Source organism: Panthera pardus, unplaced genomic scaffold, assembly GCF_024362965.1.
Source record: "Panthera pardus isolate Hobbes unplaced genomic scaffold, ASM2436296v1 HiC_scaffold_16, whole genome shotgun sequence".
Classification (NCBI taxonomy): Eukaryota; Metazoa; Chordata; class Mammalia; order Carnivora; family Felidae; genus Panthera; species Panthera pardus.
Genome location: NW_026526721.1, coordinates 2,626,673 through 2,651,456, shown reverse-complemented (window position 1 = coordinate 2,651,456; position 24,784 = coordinate 2,626,673). Strand labels below are relative to the sequence as shown.

Below are 24,784 nucleotides of genomic sequence, written 5' to 3'. Positions count from 1 at the left end.
GGCGGTTTTTATTGTTTTATAAATCACCGTAAATCGTACAAACGAGGTCTGAGCAGAGTCGCTAGCCCTCCACCCCTCTGCGGGCATCTTGGTGATGGTTTTGCCACAAACGCTGTTGGTGCGTGAGCCCTCCGGGGTCTCACGTTCGCTGCTGACTTCTCTGACCCCCACCGGTGCGGGAGCTGAGCTGTGTGACCGTCACTCCCCCTGCTGCAGGCCCCGGGGGAGCCTGGAGGGGACGTCCTGGCCAGCCGACTGTTTGGAGCTTGGGTGCTCAGCGCTGCGTCTGCCGTGCTGGGCTGGTTTCCAGTGGCTTTCCACCTTTCCCCTGGCCTTGTGGGCATTTGGCAGTTTGTGTTGGGCTCGAACCCCAGTCAGCAACTCGGTGGTAGTTTTTCTGCGTGCCCAGCACGGGGGGGGGGGGGGGGGGGGGGGGGGGGGGAGTGTCCCTGCAGTGGGGGCGGGGGGAGAAGAGCCTCTGTCCTCGGGGCGCCTCTTTCCGGCCCTTGGGCCCGTCTCCTTCCCTGTGTTCCTACCTCTCAGGCCAGCCCAAAGTGTCTTCACCGGTGAGTGCCCCTCCTCGGCTCTCACCTGGGACCGCGAGCACGCGCCTTCCTCCCGGGCTCGTGCTCCGGTTCCCTTCCTCTTTACACGCGAGCCTTTGCGCCAGCACCCAAAGTGACTGGTGTCCCCAAAAGCAGCTTTCCCAACTCAGATTAAAATTCATTTCTTTAGAGGTGTGGCAACAGCGTCTGAAAACCCGAGTTCCTGCCAGAAGGCAGAAATAAGCAGCCGCTAAGGGTTCCTCGTGCATATTTATTTGCTCGCAGCTACCTTTTATCTGAAATACTGAAGCTTGCACTTGAGATTTTCATAGAGTTCTGATTTTAGTTAATTACACGCATCAGTGGGAGGCACTCAGACTTCAGTTGGAAAAACAGGAACAGAGCATAGGGAAGTTACGTCTGTCCCTTGAGCCCGCGTGATGGACGGGGCACAGATTCAGACATCAGGTCTTTGCCCAAGGAAAGTCACCGGGGCGCCCCAGCTCCTTTTTGAGTGAACGAAATAACAAATCGCACACTTGAGGAAGAGATAGGAGATTTGGGGGTCTGTAGGCCCGGCCCGCGGGTGCCCAGTGTTTCCCTGGCCCGCTCTCTGCCCAGGGGACCTCCCAGGAGTGACAGCTGCCGCCCCTATCGCTCCTCCCCCAGAGGGGACCCCAGCATTGCCTCTGTGGGACCAGCCACCACTTCGGGTGACAAGGGGCGCCCCCGGGATCGTGGGACTGTGTTGATTTGATTTTGGTTTCTTAATCACGTAATCGTGGCAGGGCTTCATCTCCAATACTGCTTCTGCAGGGTCAGGTGACCCCTAGGGAAGGAAGCGTAACCCTTGTCCTTTGCCTGCTCTGTGTTAAAGCTGTCACAATTAGGCCACGAGGAAAATAACAAACAATGAACTGTCAAGTAGTCATTGTGACGAGAAGTCTTAACGTACGAGGTGACTTTGTGGTGGTGCTTGCATGGGGTTATGTGCTGCATTTGGTAAAATACTTAAAATCACCTTCAAAACCAAATCGGATCGTGTGAAAAGGTTAGATTTGAATATTCAAATGTTTTTAAGTTTTTGTTTAAAAAAAAGCGTTTTGTTATCCTTGGCCAGATTATTTTTCTAACAGTTCTCGCTTTAGCTTTAAAGACGGGCCGTATAATCCAGCAGCGTGCAGGTGTCTTAGCAAGACTGCGCGCCAGCTCTGTGGCCGAACGCGGGCCTGCCCTTCGTGGCACACGCGCGCCCGTCTGCTCAGAGGCCCCCGCAGAGCGTCCTAGAGATGCGCCTGCCGGTCCCGCGATGCTTCTGGACCCGGGTGCCCTGGACTCCATCCACCCTTGTCTCCATCTGTCCTGACTCCATTCTGTGGGTGAGTTCAGTAGGTTTGCTGTGGTTTACTTTTAATGCCTACATTTTGGCAAGAAAGGAAGGAAGAAGAAAAAGGTTTTCATTCTCATTACCTATACCCACAACAAGCATGTGTCACATGAAGAAAATGTATTTAGAATACCAATTTTCTATTTGATGCATGTTATTTTCCTAGGAAGATTGCTAAGGGGGCTTGGAAGTCCAAAAATGGGAATGATTTACATTAATGCTGGTGGTCTTACGGTATTTTGTAAAACGAGCATCTTCCCTCTTCCCCCGTTCGTCTGGTTGGTTTTGTACAATTTGGTTTTACGCTTTATAAACGTATCGTCCTTTGTAACTCCTGTTTACCCGAAAGCACAAAGAAGGGTCAAGGACTCCTGGAAGCGGTTGTTAGTGTTGGAAAGAACTTGAAACAGAACCCGTCTTTTGATCTGTGTGTCTTCTCTGAATTTACCTGACTCTGCTGGCACGATCCGTCTGTTTCCAGTCCGTTTGTACTCAAGTCTGCAGAGCGCGTCTGTCACGTCAAAGCCAAGGCCAATAAACACAACCTGTCTTTGCACTCGGGTCTGTACTTGATGTGGGCTGTCCGTGTGCGTGAAAACACACGTCTCGGGGAACAAGTGTAACGGGTCGCGGGATGCTGACATCAGCCCTGGGCGCCCGACAACAAGCCTCTCCAGGCACCTGCCTCTCCGCGCGTCCACCGCCCGGAACCGGCGAGTGGTTGCTCTGGGGTCTCCTGGATGATTGAAGCAGAGACCCCACTGCTAGGCCTGACGCCTCTGCTCCACACTGCGCTCGCTCTCGTCTGCACCTGTTCCCGAGCAGATTTCCCAGCTGCATGTGGCCTGAGCCCCAACAAGTCCACAGAGGGTCACTCAGACCAGAAAACGACCAGAATACCAGAAAGCCTCTCCCTGCCATCCACAGTCCTGACCTCACCCCAGGTCTCACCACCACACCCGCGTCCCTTCATCCACTTCTCTGATAGTGGGCGGTCAGGTTTCAGGCTCTTGCTGGCCTGAAATGTAGCTCGAGTATCAACTGGGGCTTCCATTCGAAACCTTGTGGAAGTTTGAATATTCCCTGTTCCGAATGCAAACTCCCAGAGGAGCTCTAAGGACACCCAGGCCTGACTGTCTGCCCAGTTCTCCCTGCACCCAGGGCCTCGCCCCGCCCTCCCTGTCCTAAGATGCTGCCGGCATCGGGGAGCGAACCGGTTCCCATCACTCATCCACCACAGACCCGAAGTCGTGCTTGAAACATCGCTTTTCAGAGTGGTCTGTCACGGGCTTCCTCACGGTTTCTGCGCCCAGGCTCCGAGCTCCCTGTGGGTACCTGCTGTCCCATGCTGCCATGACGGGCTCTGTGCGGTCCCTGCTTTTCCTGAGCTCACGTGGGGTGCAGCAGAAAGCCGATGCCACGACAGGAGCCACCGTCCTTAGGAGGCAGGTTCCAAAACCACTATTTTCGCCCCGCATACGAACACCATTCGTTCTTGGCCATTGCTCCGCTCAGCTGTGCCTGCTCTGTTGTCTATGCTGCAGGGGCTACAGCCCGCGGAATCCGTGCCCTGGTGGCTCTGACCAGTGGGGAAGACGCACCGGGGACACGTGTGACGGCTCAGCTGGGGATCAGATCTGTCTGGGGAGGAGGAGAGCAGGGAACACATCAGGGTCTGGTGCTGTCCTGTGAGCGAGGATCCCCCACCCCACGCATCTGGCCGGTTTTGGACAGATCAGTGTCAGGCTTCACACCGCGTGAGCCTTTTTAAGTGTCTACCGAACTCAGCAAAGAAGTATAGACAGTCTAGAAGGAGTGCTCCTCGTATTGACTGTTGGAAAGAATTTGAAATTGAATCAACATTTTCATTTGTATGTGGTTTTTTTCCTTAATTTACCTGACTGCTGGCGGGGACTGTTGACAAGAAGGTGGCATTTGAACAGAGGCTGGGGGAGCGTGAAAAGCGAGCCATGTGTTAGGTACCTGGAGAAGGTACTGTGAGCAGAAGGGGCAGCACATACCAAGGCCCTGAGGCAGAAGGAGTGGCACATACCAAGGGCCTGAGGCAGGTGCCTGTTCAGGGAAGTCTAAGAATGGTAAGGAGGCAGGACTTCCGGAATGGTAGTGTGAATTGCCCAGGGACACCTCTCCCCAGGAAAGACATGGGATAACTGGTCAGAATTAGCAACAACAACCATTCAGGGTCTCCGGAGATTGATCAAAGGGCTTACAACAAGTTGAGAAGCATTTATTCGATGAAGTCCACAGCGGCTGGGTAAGGACAGCGGGAGGGAGGCTGTGACGGCCGGCAGCGTGGGGAAGCCCTCGGTGGGTGGGCTGACCTCTCCCAGGGAGGAAGCGCGACTCCAAGAGCAGGGCAGCGGAGGGGCCCGCGGAGGAGCCAGAGGCTGGAGGAGGGCCGGCGTGGTGCCATGGGGATGCTCCCAGGGCTCACGCGGCAGGACTCTGTGACGCAGAGCAAAGTCCCATCTCCAGCCCTGGGGTGTGGGAGCTCCTCCCACCCTCACCCCAGGCACCTTCTCTCCTGCCAGGCTCTGCGCTTCACATGTAGCTGCGTCCACGCGTGACAGCTTCCAGAAGGCACGTCCTCCTGTGGGTCCCTGCTCACGGGCTTTCAGGAGCCACGGAGGCATCAGGCCCTACGCAGGCACGGGCCCCCCGGGGCTGTGGGTTTGCCCCCTCGCGGCCCGGACGCCGGCCAGCGACAGGGCTCCACACCCACTGGTCGGGAACACACGATCTCAGGTCCCACCCAGACCCGCTGAACCAGCCGCGTCTCGCCTGGGCTGGGGGATTTGTTCCCGCACACGTGGCAGAACCCCAGGTCCAAAGCCCCGCAGCCCTTAGCCGGGGCCCTTGGTGCAGACCGGCGCTCAGCAAACACCGGCAGGACCGAACTGAATCCAGCTGGAAAACCACAACATCCAAGGGCTCTTCCTTTGCCCTGCCTCCACAAGGTCAAGCCCGAGAAGCTTCGCCCCAGACCCGCGGCCCCCGGCTTCCTTTCAGCCTTCGGAGAGCCGCCCTCTGGGCTGGACCGTGTGAACATTTGCTGTGTGTTTTGTTCATGTTTTCTGTTTGAAGCCGCTCCAAGTAAAATATGGGCAACGTGACGTTTTATCCCCAAACGCTCCAGCCTGCTTTGCCAAAGAGTGACGTTCTTCCCCTGGAACCTGGTCACCGCAGCCACGCCTCCCACGAGGTCCTGCCCAAATGTCCCCGAGTTCTTGCCGACACGTTTTTTCTAACCAGGAGGTGGTCGGCCACTCCCATTTGCTTACCGTGCCTTAGTCTCTCTCGTTCTGGAACATCTCCCCTAATTTTTCTCGTGAGAGTGCATCTTTTGAGGAGTGTGTCCGACCTTGGCCCTGCAGCCCCCCGGGTGGACTGGAGCGTCCGTGAGTGCCGGGGTGGTGCGGCAGGGCCCAGCACGGGCAGCCTGCTGAGCCAGGCCCCGTGGGCACACAGCCAGGGCCGACAGGTGCCATCTCCCGGGTCCTGCCTCGAGCACAGACCGTCCCCGACTTTTGTCGCTGGGCCCCGAGAGGTCAGTAAGCCCTGGGTTAGCCCGTCAGGCAGCAGACACGTGGTGGGAGTGCACGGCCAGTGGACAGAAGCCACGAATGCACGTTATCGTTATGATTTCACCAACGCCCCAACTAAATATCACTTTCCTGTACAGGAAACATAAGCCAAACCAAAGTGTTATTTGAAAACAACATGAATGCAGAAAGGTGACGGGGCGTCCATCTGCTTTCTGAGCCCGCAGAGCCTGCCAGAACCAGGCCAGGACACCGGGTCAGACTGTTCCGTAGTGACCCTGCTGGGGGGTTGGCGAGGCTGGGAGGGGGCCCACCCTGAGCCGCCCACCACAGAGAGCCCACCCGCTCCCCACACTGCCACGCTCACCCGCTGAAGGAGCCCCGGGTCTCTCTCCGGGGGGCAGTCCCTGGGAAGTGCCAGCACCGTAATGCAGGCCTGAAAGGCCACGGGCTGCTCGGGGTCCAGGACCACAGGCACCTCAAGACATAAGGGAAGTCCGGGGGAGCCTGGGTGGCACGGTCGGTTAAGCCTCTGACTTCGGCTCAGGTCATGATCTCATGGTTCGTGGGTTCAAGCCCCGCATCAGGCTCTGCGATGACAGCTCGGAGCCTGGAGCCTGCTTCAGATTCTGGGTCTCCCTCTCTCTGCCTTTCCCCCTGCTCATGCTCTGTCACTCTCTGTCTCTCCAAAATAAATATTAAAAAACGTTAAAAAAAAAAAAAAAAGAGAAGGGGCTTTGTAGATTTAGTCGACTTAAGATGGGGTCATGAGGGTGGGCGCTAAACCAACACAGCACGTGTCCTCACAAAGAGGGGAAATGTGGACACAGACACGCAGGAGGCGGAGACAGATCGGGAGAGGCAGCCACAAGCCGAGGAACAGTGAGGACGCCAGCGGCCACCAGAGGCTGGAGCGGAGTCCCCTCCGGGGCCTCAGAGGGAGCCAGCCCTGCCCACACCTTGATCTTGGGCACCCGGCCTCCGGCGCCGGGAGAACGAGGCCGCCCGGCCTGTGGTGCCGGGTCACGGCCTCGGGGTCACGGGCACTGCCGCACGCGAGGCAACAAGCAAAGGCCGCTGAGTCCGTCAGAGGTGGGGCTGCTCTCGAGCCCGGGCGGGTCTCTGCTCCCTGTGAGCACAGACCCGCTGAAGGAGGCTGGAGTCAGGCTCGGAGGCCGGCCTCTCAGGGGCCTGGGTGTCAGCCCCTGCCGCCAGCGGGGTGATGCCACGCTGGGACACGCCGCCTCCTGCCGGACCCCAGCCCCGAGCAACACGCAGAATGCCTCCCCCCGGGCAGGAAGTGGACCCACAACCTGCTACAGCCACAACTTGCCGTGCGGCCCCGATTACCGTACAAAGGACAGAGACGTTCCCGATGAGAGCGGCTGGCTCGGGCCCGCGCTCCGCCAGGCAGGCGCGGGATCGGGCGCGGGCTGGCCACCCAGAGCCAGAAACCGTGACTGGACACAGACACGCAGGCCTGTACTGAACCACTCAGAAGCCAGCGGGCGTTGCCCTTGGAAACGCGGTCCCACCGACCGGTGACCGGCTCCAGGGAAAGGTCAGCACGAAACAAAGTATGATCTGTCAATTTGCGTGGCACTCGCACCCCTGCAAAGTCACATTAAAGCCACACAAACGCTTCTCTGTGCCCCAGTCGGTCACTCGGGCGGCCCTGACAAAACACCGCAGACGGGGGCTGAGACGACAGACTATTCCCGGCTGCTCCGGAGCTGGAAGTTGGGGATCCGGGTGCGGGCACGGTTGGCGTCTTGGTGAGGGCCATCTCCCTGGTTTGCGGACGGCTGCCCCCTCGCCGGGTGGGGGGAGGGACGGAATGAGCTCCCGGCGTCTCCTGTCATAATAAGGACACCGACCCCATCGGATCAGGGCCACCTTTACGGCCTCATTCAACCCTAACCACTTCCTTGGTCCTGTCACAGCACACTAGGGGGGACAGGGCTCCAACCTATGGGTTTGGGAGGACAGGCTTCAGTCCGTCACGGTGTTTAGATGTGAAACACACGTAGGTTCTGGGCTAAGGTCATCGGTGACGGGATTTCACCCACGTGAAAGTGCGCGGGGCGAGTTCTGTCTGCGTGGGACCATCTTGTGCTTTGCTGGTGGGAAGCCTGGCTCACCCCAAGCGCAAGCCACGAGGGCGCCCTCACCCTCGGGCACGCGACACTGGGCACAGGGCAGACGTACCCCGAGCCGGGCCCACCCAGCCGGGTGCCGCTGTTCGCACATGTCACTGGAGCGCGTTCCTTCGGGACAGCATGTGGTGGCATGAGTCCCAGCTGGTTTCTGAGGACGAACCTGGGGGTGGCTTTCCTTGACTCTGTCCTGCTCAGGGGCCACTGTGTTTCTTCAGTCGGTGGATTGGCGTCCTTGGGGGGAGAGTCTTGCCTACTATCTCTTCAAGTAACCCTTTCAGCCCTGCTCCCTCTATCCTTTACCACCCAGAGCTTTAACCACACGCACACACTATGCCCTTTTTTTTTTAAAGAATAAATTCACAGGGGCGCCTGGGGGGCTCAGTCGGTTGAGCGTCCGACTTCGGCTCAGGTCGTGATCTCACGGCTGGTGAGTTCGAGCCCCGAGTCGGGCTCCGTGCTGACGGCTCGGAGCCTGCAGCCCGCTTCGGATTCTGTGTCTCCCTCTCCCTCTCCCTCTGCCCCTAACCCGTTCGCATTCTGTCTCTGTCTGTCTCAAAACTAATAAACATTTAAGAAATTTAAAAAAAAAATAAAAGAATAAATTCACAGATCTTATTTTTTAGGATAGTCTTCGGTTTCCAGAACAATTGAGCAGATGGTACAGATTTAGAGTTCTCCTGTACCCCTCCCCCCACACAGTTCCCCTTCTTTGAGCATCTCCAGTGCATGGGGCACATTTGTTCCAATGAATGGATGAGCATTACTTCGTTATCCCCAACTGACGCCCACAGTTTATATTAGGCTCCCGCTTGGTGGTGTGGACTCCATGGGTTGGGACAAACGTGTGATGGCACGCACCCATCGTACAGCCTCATACAGTTTCACTGCCCTAAAGACCCTCTGTGCTCTCCCTACTCATCCCTCCCTGCCTCCCCTCCGCCCCGTGGCAACCGCTGGTTTTCCTTTGACTGTGTCTGTAGTGTGACCCTTTCCAGAAGGTCACGCGGGTGGGATGCTTCACGTTGCCTTCTTTCACCTAGCGACATGCAGTTATGTTTCCTCTGTGTCTCTCTGTGTTTTGGAAAAAAAAAAAAAAAAAAAAGTTTATTTATTTTTGAGAGAGAGCGAGAGTGAGCGGGGAAGGGGCAGAGAGAGAGGGAGAGGGAGAACCGCAAGCAGGCTCCAGGCTCTCAACGCAGAGCCAGCCATGGGGCTCGAACTCACAAACAGTGAGATCATGACCTGAGCTGAAGTTGGACACTCAAGCGACTGAGCCTCCCAGGCGCCCCTGGACATAAGTTTTTCAACTCACTGGGTAAATATCCAGGAGTGTGATTGCTGGGTTGAATGCTAAGACTATGTTTAGCTTTTTTTTTCCTTTTTTTTCCAGTTTATTTATTTATTTTGAGAGAGAGACAGACAGACAGACAGACAGACAGAAGCACGGGAAGGACAGACAGGAGAGAGAGAATCCCAAGCAGGCTCTGGGCTGTCAGAGCCCAATGTGAGGCCTGATCCCACAACCTTGAGATCATGACCTGAGCCGAAATCAAGAGTCAGATGCTCAGGGGCACCTGGAGGCTCAGTGGGTTAAAAGCCCAACTCCTGCTTTCAGCTCGGGTCATGATCACACGTCTCGTGGGTTCGAACCCTGTGTCAGTCTCGGTGCTGACAGCTCGGAGCCTGGAGCCTGTTTTGGATTCTGTGTCTCCCTCTCTCTCTGCCCCTCCCACCCTCATGCTCTGCCTCTGTCTCCTCCAAAAATAAATAAAAACATGAAAGAAAGAAAGAAAGAAAGAAAGAAAGAAAGAAAGAAAGAAAGAAAAGAAAAGAAAGAAACTTCCCTACTGAAATGCAGAGAGAAAGAAGAATGGGGGAAGAAAAAGTGAACAGATGATCCAGGAGCTATAAGACAATTACGAGGGTGTGGCACACACGATGGGATCCCCAGAGGAGAAGGAAGAGAGAGACGGGGACGGAAGAAATATTTGAAGACATAATAGCAGATAACTTTCCAAAATGAATGACAGACGCCAAACCACAAGTCCAGGAAGCTAAGGAAACACCGAGAAAAATAAATACAAAAAAAAAAAAAAAAAATCTACTCATAAGCATATTATATTGAAACTGCAGAAAATCAGAGACAAAGAGAAGATCTTGAAAGAGGTCAGAGGAAAAGAAAAGCCACCTTACCTGGAGAGGAGCAAAGGTCACCAGGTGAAGGAGAAGAGAGACGTGAGCCCCCACCTAGGGTCCCGTCCCATGCCCGTGACGTTTCCCTGCAAATGGAAGGAGATATAAAGACTCTCGCTGACAAGGCCTGACAGCATTCGCTGCCGGGAGACCAGCCTCGCGAGAAATGTTCAAAGACGCCCCTCGGCAGCGACACTCAGAAGCGGTCCTTACTTAGCCTGTTCCCCCTCCCCGAGACGGGAGCTGAGGAGCCCGCTCAGACTCACACAGGCTCTGGTAGGTGACCCGCCCCTCCCCCTCCCCCGCCCCAGGCCCGCGACGAGGCCGCTCAGGGCATTTCAAACCCATTGCCTCCCTTCCTACTTTGCCAAGCACGGCGGACTCTCTCTGGTCTTTACAGCTGGGCTCCTGGAGGTGAGCCCTCCAAGGGCCCCCGCCCCACAAGAGTTTGGACCCTCAAGTTGGTCCACACTCAGCCTCCACCAGGCTGTCACCTACAGTTTAACTGTTCCTATGGTTCCTGGTTCCGGGAGCTTCCGCCCCAGGGTGAGCCAACCTCAGCGGTGACTCTGTGTTCCCTTCCTTCCCTCCAGATTTGGGGGTGGCGGTCTACTCAGGACCTCAGTGCTCTGACAGGTCTAAGGAAAGCTACAGACTGTCAGTCTGCTTATTTTCCCCACGAGGGTGGAAGTGATGGCGTCCGGGCTCCACGCACGTCCGCGCTGTGGCCGGAGGTCCTGACCTGGCTTGGGTCTGAACAACGAGAATGCGGTTTTGTCCACCTCTTTTCTAAGTCTGCACTTTTTTTTTTTTAAGTTTATTTTTATTTCTTTTGAGACAGATACAGAGAGCAAGCAGGAGAGGGGCAGAGAGAGAGGGAGACACAGAATCCGAAGCAGGCTCCAGGCTCTGAGCTGTCAGCACAGAGCCTGACATGGGGCTCAAAGCCACGAACCACGAGATCGTGACCTGAGCCGAAGTCGGACGCTTAACCTACTGAGCCACGCAGGCGCCCTTATTTCTTTAACTTTTAAAACAGCTTAATTGGAATATATCTGATACACCCTAGAGGTCACCCATTTGAACATGTACGACTCAGTGATTTTCTGTCCATTCGCAGCACTGCACATCTCTAACAATAACCTAATTCTAGAACATTTTCCTTTTACCCCCCAAATCACCCCCCATCCCTCCCCATTCCTTCCCCTTTACCCCCACCCCCCACCCTTGCAACCTCTCCCCTACCTCCTTTCTCCGAGGGTCCGCCTTTTCTGGACCTTTCGCACAAATGGACTCCTACCCTCTGGGACTTTTTTGTGACCAGTATCGGTGTTCTTTGGGGCAGAGAAGTCATCTCTCTCGCTGGTTCAGCCTGCTCTCAAGGGCAGGTCCTCACTGGCTGAGTGCCTGTTCCGCCTGACCGTCGTCCAGAGGTAAGGTAAGGGGCCCCCAGGCTCCGTCTCCAAGCTCCTGGCTCACCCCCGGCAGTGTCCGGCCGAGCCTGGGAGTCCTGGTCACAGATATGTTGGCCACCAGTACACCTCTCAGTGCTTTTCATTTGTATTTGATTACGTCTGCCGTCCGGGAGCACGCCTGCCAGGGAGGACACCCACACAGGTTGCTGTCCCTGCCCCATGTCGGACAGCAGAAGGCAGGACACAGCAGAGGAAGAAAGCAGAAAGGCTAGTGAAGGGCCGGAAACGGGGTGGGGGTGGGGGGTGGGAGAAAGGAGGGAAGGAGGCTCTGTGTGCCCTCGATGGACACGGCACAGCGACAGGGTCTGTGTCTTCTCACCCCTGTGGCCACACCCCAGGGGAACAGAAGGCACATGGACCAGTTACTTCGCCTGCTGGGACGCATGGCTGAGAAGGACCCTCTGGGGACTGTCTGCCCAAGGGGAGCAGATACTACTATGCACAGACCGAGCACCAGGCCACCCTCGCCCTGGGGACCTCCAGGGACAGGCCCCTCCCTGACAGGAAGGCTCTCGGCCCCAGTCCCCAACCCAGCCTGGCCGCCCACAGGCCCAGTCTCTGCTTGTGCCAGCAACAGCCCTCCAGCAGCGTCCGGAATGAACCAGAACCCCCAGCCACAGCCCCGGTTTTGTGTTTTGTCCTAAAGGGATGTTTTTCAGCCCTTGGTCCATCACTTGGGCTTATTATGCTAAATCTGATACGGGGGCTCTGGGAGAATAGGGAACTTGCTTTCATTACACTGGATCTTACCCCAAGCCTGCGGTAAAACGTACGAAACGTGCTTTTACCTTCTTGACCATTTTACGTGGACAGGCCGGTGGCGTTGAGTCCATTCGCTCGGTTGTGCAGCCAACCCCTCCCTCCGTCTCCTGGACTCTCCATCTCCCGGAACAGGAACTCTGTCCCCACGATACACAGACCCCCCCAGCCCCTCCCCCAGCCCTGGCGCCCACCGTCCTGCCTTCCGTCTCGGCGCCTCCTCGTGTAAGCGGACTCGCACAGTATCGTCTTTTGTGTCCGGGTCCTATCAGTGAGCACCGTGTGCTCAAGGCTCATCCGCGGTACGGCCGGTGTCAGAATGTTCTTACTTTTTGAGGCCGAACAATAGTGTGTTGTATGTATTGCTCGTAGAGGCTGCTTCTAGGCCACAGGCTTGAACAATGGCAGTAGAACAAGGCGAAAGGGCCCCCAGTGACCACGGCCACCTCGACACCCAGGCCTGTTGCATCCACACGACTCCTGAACAGAATGCTACGGGCACCAGTGACAGTCCCAGCAAAGTTTATCACAATGAGAGGCAAGGCCGACTGATCGGGACCGACACTCTTGATCAGAGTGCAGCCTCGAACAGCCGGGGTACAGAGTTTTTATAGCCGACCACGTCGTCTTATCATCACCTGGGAACAGAACAAAGAGATAGTTCCCAGATGGGGGTAGAAACAGTTCAGACGTGCCCTTGCCCCAATCCAGTCAAACGCTAATCCAGTTGATTTTCCTTGAACCTTTGTTCCCTTGATTGATAGGACAAGGCTGTTATCTCCTAACCTACAGTGTCAAAACAAAGCTGTTATTTCTCAAGGCTACAGGTTAGCCCTACACTACCACTTACAGGCCCATCGGGCGACCCGCCTCAAAATACCCAGAGGCCCTAACTGACCAATGGGCTACTTTCATCCAGACACAGGTACCAAGAAAGGGAAGATTCCATTTGTCCCCATGCCCCTACCCTTCCCCCTTTAAAGACAGCCCCCACCCACTGCCTCCATGCAGACAGTCCCTTCTCCGCTGCCCTGCCCCCCCAGTCCCTGGCCATGCATTCTATAAACCTCTACCTCCTCTGTGCTGCCGCGGGTGAGTTCTTTCACCACCTGGGCAAACCAGGCGGTATAGGGATCATCATGCCACATTTGGGGCCCCCCACGCGATCGGGGAGACACCGCATTGTTAAATAACAAACATTCAACCAATCAATTTAAAAATCTAATTATTAACCGATTCACGGATCGGGCAACACAGCCATCTGGCAAGCAGAGGGGGTGCTCCAAGGAGGTGTACAAATCCGACGGTTTTTACGGAAGGAGGGTGGGATAGAAGGTTATCCGCGAAAGAATTTTTCCGGGCAAAGCCAGTTTCCTGTGTGGGGAGAGGCGAGGGGCCTTATCACGCACTTGACCTCATCTTTCTCCGGAGGAGGGAGAGGGCCCGAGCGGTCGGCTCGTTGGTGCTGATCGATGGACCACATTTCTGGGGGAAGTTGCGCCTGCGGTGAGGTTAGAGCCGAAGCCCCGGTTTGGGAGCTCAGTCTGCGTGATGCCATTTCGGACCTGCGGTTTTCTTTTCAACAAGCACGTGCCACGTTTTGCTGATCCGTTCCTGCCTCGATGGATACTTGGTTCTTTGGCTCTTGTGAGCGAGCGCTGCTGCGAACGTGGGTGCATGGTATCTGGGAGTTCTTTTGCTTTTAGTCGTTTTGGGCGTCTCTCCAGAAGTGGGATTATCAGATCATATGGCAGTTCCACGTTTAAGTGTTTGGGAAACTGTTCTCAACAGGCACACATGCACCCAACCTCCCGTCCAACCCTCCCCCCACCTCCCTCCACCCAACATTTATTTGACTACCACCAATCAGCACAGTGAAGATGTTGGGGTACAGGACAGCCCTGTTCCCCGTGTTAATGGAGTTCCAGTCTGGTGGGAAAGCGGGTTTGATTCACCCCCAGCACATATCGAATGCCCCACGTTTATGGCCAGGGGTGATTTCCACGAGAACTGTGCAGGACCTGACCTTCCTCTTCTCCAGATGAGGCGCTGGTGAGCGGAGGGGACCTCGGGCATAGTGAGGACCGCAGGCACTGAGATGTGTGCACTGGTGGCTTCTGACGATGCACGACCCGGTCCAGGTCAGCCTTCTTCGTGTGGTTTCGGAAGCAAACGGAAGATCCTCTGCCTCTAAAACTCCAGCTTCCACGGGGCGCCCGGGTGGCTCAGGCACGGACTCTTGATTTCAGCTCAGGTCGTGATCTCACGGTTCATGGGATCAAGCCCCACGTCATGCTCTATGCTGACAACGCTGAGCCTGCTTGGGACTCCCCCCCCCCCCCCCACCGCCCTGCCAAAGAACAAATAAATAAAGTTAAAAAACAAATGTTAAAAATTCAGCTTCCACAATTAGATTAAGCCCTTTTATTTGCACTTTTGATCTCCCATAAAACTCTAGGGAGAAATTGTACAAACTCGTACCTAAAAACGCCTCCTGTATTTTTGGCTTGCCAATTTTCAAGGAGCCTTTAAAATACAGATACCTAATCCTGACAAAGCTGAGCTGAAATCATCATTGAGGGCTGACAGGAATGTACATTACACACATTCCTCAAGTGTAATTTGACAATACGTCCGTATACTAAGAATCAAAAGATGCAAACCACTCTTTTACCTGCCTTTCCACTTCAAGGAAGTTATGCTAAGAAAGTAATCAGAAATGCACACAAAGATTCATTTACAAGCAAGGCCAGTGAATTATTTACAACAGTGAAAGACTGGGCACAACCTGACTATTTAATAAGAGGATTCATTAAATTCTTGTAAGTTCATGCGATGTAAGTCACGTAGGCATCAAAGGTCACTGAGAACATCAGACGACGTGTGGGAGGTAGAAAAATATACGAATATACATAATCAACTACAATCCCAATCTTTGTCTACAGAGCATAATGTCGGTATGTTTCTTAATTTTTTTGAGTGTTTTTATTCATTTTTGAGAGACAGAGACAGAACACGAGTGGGGGAAGGGCAGAGAGAGAGGGAGACACAGAGTCCGAAGCAGGTCCAGACTCCGAGCTGTCAGCACAGAGCCCGACGCGGGGCTTGAACTCACGAACTGTGAGATCACGACCTGAGCTGAAGTCGGACGCTTAGCCGACGGAGCCCCCCAGGCGCCCCTAACATTGTTGTGTTTCTTGAGCACTTGCCACGTTCGTGTAAAAGCACACCGACGTGCCCGGAGAGAAGACGAGAAAGCCATACGCCCCCAAGACCGTGGGACTGCGAGCGGCTTCATTTTCTTCCTTGTAATGGTCGTCATCCCCCCAAGTTCTCTGCGACATGAGCTTCTCTTACAGCTGGAGGCCCCCGAGGGATGTTTGCGAATCTCTGTGGGGCACAGTAAGGAAGAGCAGCTGCCGTGAAGGGAACCCCACGCCATCCAGGTCAGCCAATGGCTTCCCATTAGATGGGATGAAAACCCAGCCACTCCCAGGCATGGAGCTCCCAGTACGAGAGTGAATCCCCTCACTTTCCCTCTGTTCTTTCTCTGTGAATGATTTGCCCCAACAGGCCCCTTGAGGGTCTGATTTCCTGGCCGTTGGCCCAGATTTTGAGTCTTTTCTGAATTAAAGTATTACTAAGGAGAAAGAAGAAACATTTCCAATAGAGTCTGGTCAGGAAGAGACAATGAGGCTCAAGGTTATTTCTCAGGTGGGAACCTTGAGCAGAGATCGCCCCACCCTGGGTTTAAGACGACACTTATCACACATTCTTCTGAACTCTCGGGAGAAAACTCTCCAGATGGTGTGGAGCTGTTTCAGGTGGAGACTGGGGGATCAAGGACAGCCCAGCCCGGAGGTTGTCATAGTGACCAGCTCATTGACCTGGAGACTGCAGGGTCAGCTTCAAACCAGACGAGCGTGTTCGAGGATTAAGAAATAGAAAACCACACCTGGAACAGGTCAGGAAAGAATCTAGGGCGTTCTCTAGTGCTCCTGGAGTCACTGAGCCAAAGCGCTCAAAAGGTTCCAAAAAACCTTGGCTATTCCCCAGAGGGAAGCAAAAAAGATTATCTGTTCAAATAAAAAACAACCTGTAATCCAAGCTTCAGGTTCAGTTATTGCCTGGTTGTTGGTTTTTTTTTTTTTTCAAGTAATCTCTACACCCAACATGGGGCTCGAACTCACCGCCCCGAGATCAAGAGTCACACGGTTCATCTCCAAAAGAAACAGAGACCCTCCGCTGTTTGAGCAGTGAGCGCCGAGTGCCGAGCGCTGACCCGGACCCGACAGACAGAGGCCTTATCTCAACCCCAGGTCCGCAGACTGACTTCGAGTTCAGTTCGTTAACTTCCTAACCGCTCTGTTATCTTGCGTGTTGGGGCGCCTGTCCTCGGTTCTGCTCTGTCTGCCGCGTAAGAGGACACATCTGACCACGTGGTAAAAGATCACTGAGTCTGGAATCCTGAACCTGCTTTATAAGCATGACTAACTTCGCTTTATGACCGAATAAAGCCGGCATTGGGACAGACACACCTCGTGTGCGCCTTCCTGGCCCGCAGTTACAGTCTTCGAGGCAGTGCATTTTGAAAATAGCGGCAGGGCCGTGAAGAAATGCATGATTTGTAAGGCAAAAAAAAGGATGCCCGCTCAGGCCGCCACAAAACACCACAGGCTGGGCGGCTTAAACCACCCACTTTTATTTTCTCACGGTTCTGGACGCTCCAAGTCGAAGATTCCACTTGGACTTGCTCTGATGCCCCCGCTCAGCGCATGCTCTCGTTCCTGTCCTCCGCGCTTCACGCACAGAGAGCCGGCTCTCTGCTGTTCCTTCTTCTATGTGATGAGGGAAACAAAGCTAGAGAAATGTCACTTAAATCTCCTGACAGCTCACAGCCTGCTGATAGACACCGGAAACACGCAGAGTGTGACCTTCCTCGAGCAACTCATGGCTGCCTTAGAGCCTTTATGTTTATGTTTTGTTTAAGACTCAACATAGGAGCGCCTGGGGGGGCTCAGTCAGCCGAGCAGTTGAGCGGTTGAGTGTCTGACTTCAGCCCAGGTCACGATCTCACAGTTTGTGGGTTCAAGCCCTGTGCTGGGCTTTGCACTGACAGCGGGGAGCCTGCTTTGGATTCTCTGTCTCCCTCTCTCTCTGTCTCTCCCCTGCTGGTGCTCTCTTGCTCTCTCTCTCTCTTTCTCAAAAATAAATAAACATTAAACAAAATTAGGAAAAATAAAGATTAAAAATAACTTTATCTTAACAGTCACGAGCCCCTCAAGGTCCTAAAAGCCTTGCTTCCAAATTCCTTAGAGACTTATGCCATCCCTAACCCCCCACTAACTTGTAAGTATATCATCAGTCTCTCCTCACAAGCCCAGTGCAGCTCTTTCTGCCCACGGGCCCTGTCCCGGTGCTGCAATAAAATCACCTTTTTGCACCAAAAACGTCTCGAGAATTTTCTTAGCCGTTTGCTCGCAAACCCAAAACTTCCAAATTTCATCATAAGGATCCTAATCCTATCAGATCAGGCCCTGCCTCTTATGACCCCCGCGATCCTGTTTAACTTTAATTACCTCTCAAGGGCCCCAATCCAAAAGCCATGACTTTGAAGGGGTAGGGCTTCAACATAGGAATATGGAAGGGGGGCGGATACAAGTGTGTCTGTAACAGTGGTTAAGTCTCTGGAGACCGACATCCCTTGTCGCCAACATCAGAGACAGCACTCTGGCCGGGGAAACCTGGGGACAGCGATGACTTTTTCTGGGACTAACATCCGTATTCGCCGTCTCTGGTGACGGAACATTTGAAACTGGAAAGGCCTCGGAAAATCTGCGACACGCGATGTCAGCTGAGCCCAGCCATCCTGTGCTTTCAGGATGGTCAGCTTCTTCGGGACCAATGCCGGTCACCTTGGACCACCAGGGGCAAGCTTGATGGCTAGCAGGTGGCACGCCCAAGCGAAGCTGGAACTCGGACGCGGGTAGTGGGTGCGGCCGTAACCGGGAGCCACAGACCAGGCGGCTTCACCAGACAAAAGTGATTCTCTTCCGGCTGTGGAAGCGAGAGGCCCAAGATCAAGGTGTCCCCGGGGCTGGCTCCTTCCGGGGGCTGTGAAGGAGCGTCTGTTCCATGCCTCTGGCCGTGGCTTCCATGTGGCCATCATCTCCCCGTCTCGTCTTCCTCTCTTCCTAAGGACACCAGCCACGTTGGACTTAGGGCCCACCCTGACGACTTCATTTTAACTTGATTACATCTGCAAAACGCCCTGTTTCTAAATAAGGTCACATTTTCAGGTACCGGGGGTTAGGACTGTGACATGTGAATTGCGGGGAGAACACAGTTCAACCCGGATCAGGCAGCCCGTATGTCAAGTTCGCCTCCAGTGGAAGGTGGGATCAGCCAGCCTTTTCCCAGGCCAGGTCACAGCATCCCTCTGGCGTGGCGGGTAGGGGGGGACACAGGGGAAGACGGTGGATGCTTCAAAGACTGTCCCCAAAGTGCGGGAAATACTTGGGTTTGGGGTCAGGAAAAGTGGGGCACAGGTGGTAGGTCCGTGCAGGTGGGCAGCGAAGGTCAGGTCCATCACTGTCTTGGGGTCAATCACGCGGGGTCTCCCCGGCTCCGGGCGGTGCGTGTTGCCTGAGGGGGTAGTTGGGGCTCCCACCAGGGGGCGCTTCGCCTGAGTTAAAAGATGAGCTGGAAACGAGGGCATAATCAGAAAGTACAGACCGAGGCAGGAATGGCTGTGGCCAAAGTCCTCCTTCAAAGGTGTTAGGCGCTGGGCTGTGCCGGCTGTTGGGGGACAGGCGCCCATCCAAACCTGTGGGCCTCCACAGTCCCGAGCACCACCGTTTCGTCAAAGAACACGACTCCTAACACCCCTTACTGGATGAGCCTCTGCCCAGGCTCCCTCTGCGTGTGCACTCTGGATTTGGGCATTTCAAATGCCACCAGGGTTTAGGTGAAGATGTGCTTGGGGCGCCTGGGTTTCTCAGTCGGTTAAGCGTCCGACTTCGGCTCAGGTCATGATCTTGCTGTTCGTGGGTTCGAGCCCTGTGTCGGGCTCTGTGCTGACAGCTCGGAGCCTGGAGCCCCGCTTCGAATTCCGTGTCTCCCTCTCTCTCTGCCCCTCTCCCTGCTCATGCTCTGTCTCTCTCTGTCTCTCAACAATAAATAAATGTTAAAAAAAAAAAAAAAAGATGTGCTTACAGGGTTTACCCATCACTGCGTCCAAATGGAAAGCTTTTTTTTAAAACAAAATTACCCATCAGAGAACCTGAGTGGCTCAGTAGGTAAAGCGTCCAACTCTCAGTTTCAGCTCAGGTCACAATCTGCAAGTTTTGTGAGTTCGAGCCCCATGTCAGAGTCTGTGCTGACAGTGCGGACCCTCTCTCTCTTTCTCTCCCTCTCCCTCCCTGCCCCTCCCCTGCTCACGCTGTCTCTGCCTCTCTCAAAATAAATAAATGTAAAAACAACAACAACAACAACAACCACTGACCCATGGTCACCAAAATCGTGGTCATTTTCCAAGGCTTCGTGTCCTTCCCGGACGCATATTAGCACCAGCTGCTCAGAGAGCAGGAGTAACTCAAGTGCTCTTTTTGGAAACCGAGCTCAGACTATGAGAGAAGTCTCTCAGTTCTCGGGTTCTTTCTTGGTAGACGACCTTCTTGGAACCTCCTGGACCCCACCCACTCGCGGCTCCAGCCCTCCTCCCAAGCAGGGGCCCTGCAGTCCGCTGCCTCTTCCCAATCAGCTAAGAGCTTGGGACAGCTTCCTGTCCCGGGGAGGGCAGGTCTGCCCCGAAGGGGCACAGGAGTGGGTGGAAGGGGTCCTGAGGGGCTCTGCACCCCTGCCCGACCAGACACAGAGGTGAGACGGCCCATCATCACTTGGCTGGCCAGGATTGGGGTATCTTTCCCACAGACTGGTGGTTTCCGAAGGTCTTCACTTTCCGAGTCATCGGGAAAGAGGTTTGTGGACTGATCATTAGCGGCAACCAACGGGGCTCCCAAAATACCAAATTCACTTATCTGCCTAATCTGAGAGGCCCCGGTTGCAGCTGTAGAGTTGAAAGGCTGCCCTGGGGCCCAGGCTCGGTGAAGTGGGACCGGGCTGGGCCTTGGCCAGGTTACCAGGTTCTCCAGGTGACTCTCCGGTGACTAGTTTGAGAACCATGGGCACTGGGAGTGAGGAACCTAGAACTTTCCGAAGCTCAACGAAAAGTCGATTCACCAAAATGTCATTCCCAGGCTTTTGACCTCTACCTGGGCCCTCTGTCAAGGAAGAGGGTACCAGAGCCTGAAGTCCCAGAGGCCTGTCAGCCTCTTCCCCTCTTAGTGCTCTGGATTTACCTGGGCTGAAGGTAGGAGGGGGTGGGGACGAAGAATGGGGGAGGGGGCTTACAGGTTTGCCCAGAAAAAGAGGGACAGTGAATGAAGGATCAAGGTGGGGAGGGGGTAAGATCGGCTGCAGAGAGAGATTCATCAGGCCCTCCCAAGAGCCAAGGGCAGCTGACCTCACATTGTAGGAGAGAGAAAAGGTAGTGAGGGCGACGGCTAGCCTGCTGGTCGCTGCGGGCCCGCAGGGCTCTCTGCCAGCAATAGCTGCCACTAATTCTGTGGCATTCAGTTTCTCTTCCTGTTTTCCTATCGGTAAAACCGGATGAACCTCTCTCATTTAAGGTGCTGTGGAGTTTAAACGTTAATGTGTGAAATAGACTTGGCACATAGTAACTGCTCAATAAATAGCTGTTCTTATTCCTGCCACTGGTTTTAATTACGACAGGTTTCCTCTTGACAGTCTGGACAGTCTGGACAGTGCCAGACTTCCTGCCCCCTTCCTCACTGCCCCAGCACCCGTGGCCGCTCCACCGGCCTTCTCCCCAGGCTGCAGAGGTTTAAGCACATGCAGCCTTGGGTCACCACAAGGGACCCAGATCACCCAGTCTGGAAGTCTGAAGCCCCTGAGACAGCGCGGGGACAGTGTGGGGGAGCCCAGGGAGTGCCCTCAGCCTGGTGGCAGTGGCAGTAGGAGGTGAAGGGCAGGGTCCTGACTGTTGGGGGTGTGTGGGGGGGCCACTCGTGCTTGCTGCGGGCTCTGAATGTGGATAATGGGTGGAGGTACTGGATGGACAAGGACCACGGGGTCGGCCAGGGGCACCCTGCTGCAGGATTGGCCACGTGTCCCGGGACGGGGCGCCTTGGGGTCCCCAAGGGTCTCAAGACACCGCGGAGATGTCGCCCCCGCCCCCCCCCACCCCCCCCACCCCCCCGCCTCTGCGGGGTGGCGGCACGACGGCCCGCTCCGCGTCCCCTGGACCGGCGCCCCCCGGCGAGCAGGGCGGGCTCGGGGCTAGTGCGTCGCGGCACCGGCCAGCACGGTGGCCGGAGGGGTGGCCCCGGGCCCGGCCTGACGCCCCTGGAGCGGTGAGCGGGCTATACGGGGGCGAGGCCCCGGGGACCCCCGCCCCTCGCGCACTGTCGCGGCGCCGGCTGTCCTTGTCGCCAGCGCTCGGGTCCGGCAGCGCGCCGGGGTGTGCGGCCCGGAGGTCAGAGGCGAGGCCCGCGGACCTCGTGCCCTGAAGGGGCGACACGGCAGCGCCCTCGCCCGCCGGACCGGAAAGACCTACCCCGGCGTCTCGCAGGGTGGCTGAGCCCGCCCACGCGCCGGGAGCCGCCGTGACGCCGCCCCCCCGGGCCCGGCGGGGCGCGGCTCCCGCTGTCCCGGTCCCCGCGCGGGCGGCCCGGTGGGCGGGGCTGCGCGGAAGCCCCGCCCCCGCCCACCCCCGCGCCGAGCGGGACCCGCGGTTGCCGGCCGCGCTGAGGTCACAGGGAGGCGGCCTGGCGCGCGAGCCGAGCGCCTGCGCCGAGCGGAGCCGAGCGGAGCCCAGCGAGCGGCGCACACGCGGACGCCCGCCCGGCCCCGCGCCGCCGCGGCAGGCCCGGCATGGAGGAGGAGTGCCGGGTGCTCTCCATCCAGAGCCACGTCGTCCGCGGCTACGTGGGCAACCGGGCGGCCACGTTCCCGCTGCAGGTACGCGCCGCCAGCCGGCGCGGCTTACGTAACCGGCCGGGGGTCCCCGCGCCGGGCGTGCGGGCTCCGTGACCTTGGCTCGGCCGCCGGGCCCGCGTTCTGCGGGGGCGGAAGCACCGGGCTGGGGGGGGGGGAGGGGGGCTGCGCTGGGCGCGCGCCAGCCGAGGGCCAGGCCCCCGCGCGCAGGCTGTGGCGCACTCGCCACCCGCACCCCTGCCTGCTGCGGGGGGCCGGCGACTCCCTGGAGGCGGGAGAATGCGGCGCGGGGCCTCCGGACCCTGGCGGGGGGGGGGGGGGGGGGGGGAGGCGCAGGGCGAGGGAGGGAAGGCAGGTGTTTGGCGCGTCCACCTGCCAGGAGGAGGAGCGAGCTCGCGGACCCTGGCTTCTGCCGGCCGGGTTGGGTCCCAGCTTGCGGCTGGTTCTTGGGGGAGGTGGTGGCCAGAGAGGTGGACAGGGCAGAGGTGGCCTACCTGCAGGTGTTGTTGAAGAAAAGCCCAGAGAGCGACTCAGGCGCCTGCCTTTTTGGCTTTAGAAGCTGCTTTTCAAGTACTGTAGCCTTTACTTAATGACAGACCTCCCGCGCCTGTCCTTGTTGGGGCCTCACTGGCCGGGCACCCACTGCTTCCTATTCCAGCCGCAAGGTTATGGCTGGGTGGCTCTTGCAGGTGCAGAAGGAGGCCCGGGTGGCGTGGGCTCTCATGCCGGGCTGGAGGCAGCACCGGTGATGGTCGCTTCCTTCCCTTGTCTGCCCAACAGGAGGGCTGGGTGGTCATGACAAGGTCATGGCTCCCCTGGACTGCCCACCTTTGGCCCGTTGTCCCTGGCCTGCACACACACACACCCCCACACCCCCCAGCAAGAAGCAGGTATGGCCCGTGGGTTGCCTGCTCCTAGCTCTCTGGGGAAGGGGAAGCTTGGTTACATGTAGGTGGATTATGTGGGCAGGGCCGCTGGGGTGGCACTGTGCTTGGGAGAAAGGTGCAGGGGCACACCTGGCAATCAGAAGCAGGAAGGGCTCAAGAACAACTTCAGCCTGCTGTCCCAGGAGGGACACCCCTTCTTAGCCACGCAGCTGTGGGAGCTTTGTCCTTGGCAGAGGTGTGCGGCCCCCCGCTGGCTTCCTTGTGTCCTGTGCCCAGTCCCTCCTCCGTGTCTGTCTACACTCCTCCTTTCTCCCTGCACTGGGCACCCGTTCCCCTCCTCGGCTCACCTGGGTCCTACAGTGATGTCCTTCCCTTCCAGGCATGTGCTCTCAACTTCCACACCGGGGACTCTAGGGATGGGGCTAGACCACCCACCCGGGGAAGTGGTTCTGAAGGTCAGAACTGCGATTCTAACCTGGGCTTTCCCCAGTGCCCAGCATCCTTCACCTGTGTGCTGGGGGTCGGAGGCTCTGCCTCTGATTTGACTCACCCTGGCACTTCCTTCTGGGGTTGTGAGGCCCAGGAAAAGCCTGGCAGGGGGGGTGTCTCTGAAGGCAGGGGATATTTGTTAGGTCCCTGAACTTGAAGAGGCCACCTTCCACACTGAGCTCAGTTCCTTTGTCTGTAGAACAGTCACGATGCCTGCTTCCCAGGTTGTTTTAGGGGAGATGGGGTGCGTGAATGGGGTCTGTCTTAGAGGCTGCTGAATGAGGTGGGCCAGCAGTGCCCAGGGGTGCTGTGTTCTCCCCCACCGTCCAGGAAGACCGGCGAGGAGAGCAGGGCCAGATGGCCTGGTAGTGTGCCTGGGGCATCTCGTAGAGGCTGGGACCTCTGCCAGCAGTGGGTGTGGGCTGGGGCCTCAGGTACTTACTTGTGTATGTTTTTTTGGCCTTAATCACCTTCTTCCTAATTACAGAAATAAGATGCAGTCTCAGGGAATGGAGGGGAGAAAACCAGGGGTGGGGGTCCTCCAAACATGCTCCCCCCCAAGCTGGACCCCAAACACGGCAGTATCGGTGTGATTTCAGGCAGCCATAACAAAGTACTGCAGATCAGGCTGTGTAGACGATAGTTTGTTCTCTCTTGGTTCTGGAAGTCCAAGATCGAGGCGTCAGCAAGGCCGTGTCCTCCCGAGATGTCTGTCTCTCCGTGGCGTGTAGGTGGCTACCTTCACTTGGTCCCCCTGTGCGTGTCTGTGTCCTGATCTTTCCTCACGAGGACACCGGTCAGGTTGCATCATGGCCACCCTACTGACCTCATTTTACCTTAATTACCTCTTTAAAGATGCTGTCTCTAAATACAGTCACATTCTGAGGTGCCGGGGGCCAGGGTTTCAGCAGAGGAATTTCGGGAACACAACTCAGCTCGTAACAAGAACAATTAATTTCCGGAAATTTCTTAGTCCGTGGGGCACTTTCTTCCCGCAGCTACTTAGTGCTTCCTTGATGAGAGTCTAGATTCCTTATCAGCCTGCAAACACTTGCCAAGGCTGGACTGCTTAGCTCTGGTAGGATCAATCTGTTAATCCTGCAGGGTGGTCCACAGCGCCCCACGCTGGCATCTTGCAGCCCTCCCACCCCCCACCTCTGCGCCCCGCTGGGGCACGGAGGGGTGGGACGGCCTGCTGACTGACCCCGGACCAGCCTTGGCACAGCACGGGCGGGGTTGGGCAGAGCCTGGGATAGCCGTGAAGCCACACACTTGCAGATGCCAGCAGGGACTCCGAGGGGACGCGTCCC

General features: G+C 56.5%; 1 protein-coding gene and 1 long non-coding RNA gene across 2 annotated transcripts in view; one reads left to right on the top strand and one right to left on the bottom strand.

Moving 5' to 3' along the window:
• Positions 1-8,266: 8,266 nt before the first annotated feature.
• Positions 8,267-22,936, bottom strand: LOC109256913 (uncharacterized). The gene is made up of 3 exons (XR_002075829.2): positions 22,593-22,936; positions 9,848-9,933; positions 8,267-8,725 (listed from the first exon to the last, which is right to left on the bottom strand). It is a non-coding gene; the product is annotated as an uncharacterized LOC109256913 (long non-coding RNA).
• The window catches only part of PDXK (pyridoxal kinase), a 30,415-nt gene continuing 27,532 nt past the window's right edge, over positions 21,902-24,784 (top strand). The window contains exon 1 of the mRNA XM_019432627.2: positions 21,902-22,122. Coding sequence (XP_019288172.1) covers positions 22,036-22,122 — 87 coding nt within the window. The 5' untranslated portion in view covers positions 21,902-22,035. The remainder of the gene's footprint in view (positions 22,123-24,784) is intronic.